Consider the following 5,904-nt stretch of genomic DNA (forward strand, 5'->3'; position numbering starts at 1 on the left):
TTGAACAAATCAAAAGAGGAAGTATCCTGACCACATATGACAAGCCAATCCAGGGACACAGGGATTCCCACCTACTCTATCTATCTACAAACAAAATTTTCCCTCTCCAGCACCAGAATGGGAGTGGTCAACTTGAGCTGCTTTACTGCATTCTTCTTGAACTCAGCACGTCAGGATCCAAAATCTTAACAGCAACCTGTTACAGCAACATACAAGGGAATCAAATACTACCATCGTCATCTCAAAAGCCTCACTTTTCATAGCAAAATAAGCTCAGATCACATTACTTCTTGTTGATGAAATCTATCACGCTAACCAGAAAACTAACCAAAAAATGGAAGGAAATTGCTAATGAGCCACATCACAGATCAAACAAAAATGTTATCTCTGTTTCAAGAATTTCAGCCCATGAAGTCACATATCATCTATTTGAATATGATACACGAACAGTCCTGACCTGCTGGTAGCTTCTTCTTCTTCTGCAGCAGAACAACGTCGTCGCAGTCAACAGGCACCCTTCTTCTACCAATCACCTCCGAAGCCCTCAAAATGTTCTGAGGCAAGAAATCTTCCCCCACCGGCGAAAAACCATCTAGCTCCAGAATGAGTAACCGCCTGGCGTGGCTCGGAGCAGCGGCCTGCCCGAGATGAGACGCGGCGCCCTGCCCAAGATGAGACGCGGAGGAGGTCGACGCGGCGCCCTGCCCGAGATGAGACGCGGAGGAGGTCGACGCGGCGCCCTGGCCGAGATGAGGCGCGGAGGAGGTCGAAGCGGCGCCCTCGGCGAGAGGAGGCGCCGAGGAGGTCGAGGCCCCCAGGCGGAGAGGAGGGGCCGGACTGGAGATCCCGAGCCGGAGAGCCGGTGCGGAGGAGAAGGAGGCGGCGGCGGACGCCTCGAGGGCCTTCCGCTTCTTTCTTGACGACGCGGGGACGGCTTTGGCCTTCCCCTTGGCCTTGTCGCCGCGGGGGCTCGGGTATATCTTGGATACGGCCATGTCGGCGCCGCCGTCGAGCTTGCCTTCGTCCCCGGCAAGGGTGAGCTCCTGCATTATGTAGCCTTGCCGGATTTCCTCGCCCTTCGCGTCCAACACCGTGAACGAGAACATCTGCCGGGCTCCCTGGATGGCCTCCGAGACGAGCGGCAGCGGGGACCGCTCGGATTTCCAGGTGCCCCCGGGGACGCCTCTCTTCTTTCTCGAGTCCGTTGCAGTCTTGCGGCGGACGAGATTGACGAAGTACAGCGCCGAGCTCCGATCCGCGGCGGTCGCAGACGGGTATGCCGCAAGAAGCTCTCGCGGATGGTAGTTGTAGATGTCCACGTTGAAGAGGAAGTACGGGGGCAGCATCCATGGGGCGAGACCCCTCACCCGAAGGCGGAGCACCCCGAGGAGCTCAAGGTGGCCCTCGTCCGTCGCCGGCGGCGGCAGGGGCCCTGGAGGCGGCAGCGGCAGGGGGGCTGGAGCGGCGGGCGCCTGACTCTCTTCGTCGCTTCCCTCCATTTTCTTGATCGGGTCGGGTTGGTTTGGTTGCCGTGGGTTTGGGCGGCCCGGCGGAGCGGGTATTTGAAGGGGGGAGGAGGAGGGAGGCGGTTGCGGTTGCGGTTGCGGGAGGGAAGCAAAGAAATTCAATCTCTGTGTCTAACTGAAGAAGAAATTTCAGATGAGGGACAGAGGAATTGGGTGTCTCAACTTAACTGAAGAAGAAATTTCATACGGGGGGCAGAGGAATTGGGTGTCTCAACTTAACTGAAGAAGAGATTTCAGATCAGGGGCAGAGGAATTGGGTGTCTCAACTTAACTGAAGGAGAGATTTCAGATCATGGACAGAGGAATTGGGTGTCTCAACTAAACTGAACTGAAGGATCATGGTAAAAAACCCCTGGTTCAGAGTTCAGAGGTTAAGGCAGAGTTCAGAGAAGCACAGGTGTACTGAACTAGAGGCTATATGTTTCAAGCATTCAATTTAGCAGTGCAGCCGGGCGCCATCCGGGTTGTCGTCGAGACCGATGCAATGCTGCTGGAGCAGGCCATGAATCGCGAAGAACCAGACCTGTCAAGGTATGCGGTGCCTATTGAAGATTTCAAGATGCAGGCAGCACGCCTGTGCTTCTCTAGCTCTGCTATTCGGTCAATCTAGCAGCACACCTGTTAGCAAAACTAGGAATTGGGTGTCCCAACTAAACTGAACTGAAGAATCAGGGTAAAACCCCCCTGGTTCAGAGTTCAGAGGTTAAGGCAGAAGTCTGGTTCAAAGTTCAGAAGCTAAGGCAGCGACTGGATGATTTGTCGGACGCCTGCGAGATGAGCTAATCCAGAAATGCTCAAAGGAGTTGGATGAAATATCTGTACGGAGAAGAGAAGATGCTATGGCGTCAACGCTCTCGAGTCACTACTATCAGAGAGGGGGAACAAATCACCATATGTATTTTCAACGAAAAGCAACATGTCGACAAAGGAAAAATAAGATTAGGCAAACTAAAAGATGCAGAGGGGATTGGGTTCAGGAAAAGAAGAAGATTGCGGAAATGGCAACAGAATTTTTTCAAGAAAATTATACGAAACTGATGATACTCTTGAACCAGATGTGTTGCTGAACCTTTTTGATGCAAAAGTCGGGCAGCACACACGGTCTGAATCATGGGCTCCGAAGGCGGTTGCGCACCGCGCCGTCATCGATATGGTTGAATCACATACAGTATGTGATTGCTGAACATAATTGGTCAGAAAGCAACACAGTTGGGTCACTAAATTTCTTTTTCCCATAATCTGAACAGATGCTGCATAAGCCATCACTCTACCTTTCTGAAGATAAGCGGCGCGCCTGTGCTTCTCTGAACACAGAGGGGATTAGTGCAATTATACAGCGACCAAGTAGTTGTATATTGGAGATGAACCTATGATCATTTAGCAATGCCTACAGTTTAATGAAAACGTTCTGCCACCATGCCAACTCTGACAGTCTGACCTTTGTAACATAAGTGATCAATCGCCAGTGAGTCCGTAAATGGGCTTCAGTTGTACAATCAACTTCTTCAGAAAGAGCATGCTGCATATTCTCTTTTGCTGCTACAAAACACGGATTAAAAACCATGTAATTTGAACCTCACGCGAGACGGGTTCCACATCAGTTACGCTGGCTGGACTGTGCTACTCCTGTACTATAACACATACTGCCTCTGTACATTTTTATAAGACGTTTAGGTAAAAGTTGTGACCTAAAACGTCTTATAAAAATATACAGAAGGAGTATAAAGAAAGCAGTGTTAAACAGGCCGCTTGTAATCAACAACCAGTCAGAAAGTTAACAACGCGCTCAACTGAGAAAAGGAGGTGATAAGGTGCACGCAAATATGCTAACCCGCACCCGCCCAGATGCCATGTGTGCATTTTCAGGTCAGGCATGTCAGTCTCCTGCCCAAACAGATCAAACTCCTGCTAATTGTCTGCATCAGTAGTTTAACCCCCATCAACTTCCTCAAAGAAGCACAAAAAGAATATGAGAGGTCAATATGCAGGCAGAGTGAGGAGGGGAAGTCGAAGATGTGCCTAAACCATCCCAAGCCGCCATTACTTGAAATAGAAGGGATCAACGCAAGAGCCATGGATGCCGTGAAAGTATTATATTTAGATTGAAGCGGAAGGACAAAGGGGAGGTTGGGAAAAACAGTTGCTTGGACTTGGACATCGTAATGTCGCCGCCGGGGGCAGACGAACCACGACGGAGGGTGAATGTTCTTCTTTTCCTCAGTCGAGACCAGAAGAGAAGTGACCCGACGATTGGGCTGTTTCCCGGCCCGTTTAACGACATGACGCCTTGGCAGCCCTTTTATGTTTGGCAGGCCGGTAACGCAGGTTTGATGCACTGTGAAAATGATGCAGTGACGCTCGGTCGGACAACTAAAAGATCTGGACCGTGCAACAATGTGATCGGACGGCTCAAAGCATTGAATCGCTATGGTGGCTCCTAGCTAGCTCTGTTTTACTGTTTTGTAATAAGTGCAACAGCATGTAGTGACTGATTTCAGACAGCAGCTTTGGATCAAACCATGCATGTGATGTATGATGCAGAACTGCAGATGATCAACTAACCTGGCTCCAGACCACCCGCTGCACGGCTGGATCGACCTTCTCGTGGACGAGCCTGCCGGTGAGGAGGCTGTAGATCACATTAAGCTGCATTGCCCAGTAGTTAAGAGATTTCCATTAGGCTCAACCAGACCAGAAAGCGTCAGCCAAGTTAACCAGCATGATGACTCAGTACAGATAAATCATGAAAGAATGTCAATATAAGCACCGCAATGGTCTACAGTATGTGATTGCTGAACATAATTGGTCAGAAAGCAACACAGTTGGGTCAGTAAATTTCTTTTTCCCATAATCTGAACAGATGCTGCATAAGCCATCACTCTACCTTTCTGAAGATAAGCGGCGCGCCTGTGCTTCTCTGAACACAGAGGGGATTAGTGCAATTATACAGCGACGAAGTAGTTGTAGACCAATTAAGGAGAGAATTCGAAGTTCTAGGGGATAGTGATTTCTGAGATAATGTGTGGTTTTCAGACCTGCAGGCAAACAGAGCATCTAGAGACGTGACCGACGGCATTCTGGTTGTACTCCTCGGTGATCCTGATCTCGGGCAGCTTGTCGATGCACGCACTCGGCATGCCGTTGGTTCCCTCGATGTCGAAAAGATCAGGGGCCTCCCTGAACTGCGATGAGTCCACTGCGTTCATCTGTATGGCCAGAGAAACATGCATGATATTGTCAGATAAGTGCAACAGCATGTAGTCACTGATTTCAATTCAGACAGCAGCTTTGGATCAAACCATGCATGTGATGTATGATGCAGAATTGCAGATGATCAACTAACCTGGCTCCAGACCACCCGGTGCACGGCTGGATCGACCTTCTCGCGGACGAGCCTGCCGGTGAGGAGGCTGTAGATCACATTAAGCTGCATTGCCCAGTAGTTAAGAGATTTGCATTAGGCTCAAACAGACCAGAAAGCTTCAGCCAAGTTAACCAAGGTTATGAAGCATCAGAAGGTATGTTCATTGTTCAGGTTGCAATCTCAGTCAGTTGTGTACGCCCCCAAGTCACTTGCAAATTAGTCCATGTAAGTTAAGCAACACGCGCTGATACATTAACAGACAAAGGAAGTGCAGGCAAGCAAGCAAGCGTGTCAGTTGCAAAGATGATGGCCTGCTCCTAGCTACTTGCTGCCAACTAAGGACTGAATCAAGCATCTACTATGTGCTTACCACGTACAAGATGCTCCAGATCCCGGACCGGCGGGAGCGCCAGAGGCGGATGGAGGAGTCGACGACCTCGATGGACACCAGCGCGCCGGTGATGGCGCCGATTCCAGTGCCACGGAAGAGGCCGCTCTCCGTGGCGAGGCCGATCAGCCCGCCGGTGACGGCTCCCAGGAACAGCCCGGCTGCACAAGAACACACACACACAGATGAGGGGGGGAGCGACGGCGCGGTGGTCGTCGTGGGGCGAGTCGGCGTGGACGGCGCGGTGGCCAGGGAGAACGCCGAGAGGCAAGGCGGGGGCGGTGGCGGGGGCGGGGGCGAGGGCTGGAGCTGGGCGGGCAGAGAGACGGCGGCCAGCCAGCAAGGTGGAGGTCAGCCGCGGCGCCGTGTGGGGTGGGGAAAGGGGACAAGGTGAGGGAGCCCGATCCTCTAACATGCTACAGTGTTCTTCTTGTGTAAAAAAGTGAAATGAGCCAAGTCAAGGGAGCTTATGAATTGAAATTGACTTTTTTTGAAAAAGGTGAAATGAGTTTTTTTTAATTAAATTAAAATGAGTCTTCTAAAATTGAAATTGATATTTTAAAAATTGAAATTGGTCTTTTCAAAGTTGAAATGAGCATTGTTCATGGGCTAAGAGTGGAGGAAAG

The 5,904-nt window shown here is 50.6% G+C and overlaps 1 protein-coding gene across 1 annotated transcript; it reads right to left on the minus strand.

Moving 5' to 3' along the window:
- Window positions 1-1,499: 1,499 nt before the first annotated feature.
- On the minus strand, window positions 1,500-5,629 carry LOC123153931 (NEP1-interacting protein 1; the record flags this gene model as incomplete). The annotated part of the gene is made up of 5 exons (XM_044572803.1): window positions 1,500-3,062; window positions 4,089-4,172; window positions 4,562-4,732; window positions 4,870-4,953; window positions 5,261-5,629. Coding segments are annotated over 5 exons (789 nt in total), but the record flags the coding sequence as incomplete, so codon positions are not given.
- Window positions 5,630-5,904: the final 275 nt, after the last annotated feature.

The sequence above is a fragment of the Triticum aestivum genome, chromosome 7A (genome assembly GCF_018294505.1).
Source record: "Triticum aestivum cultivar Chinese Spring chromosome 7A, IWGSC CS RefSeq v2.1, whole genome shotgun sequence".
Classification (NCBI taxonomy): domain Eukaryota; kingdom Viridiplantae; phylum Streptophyta; class Magnoliopsida; order Poales; family Poaceae; genus Triticum; species Triticum aestivum.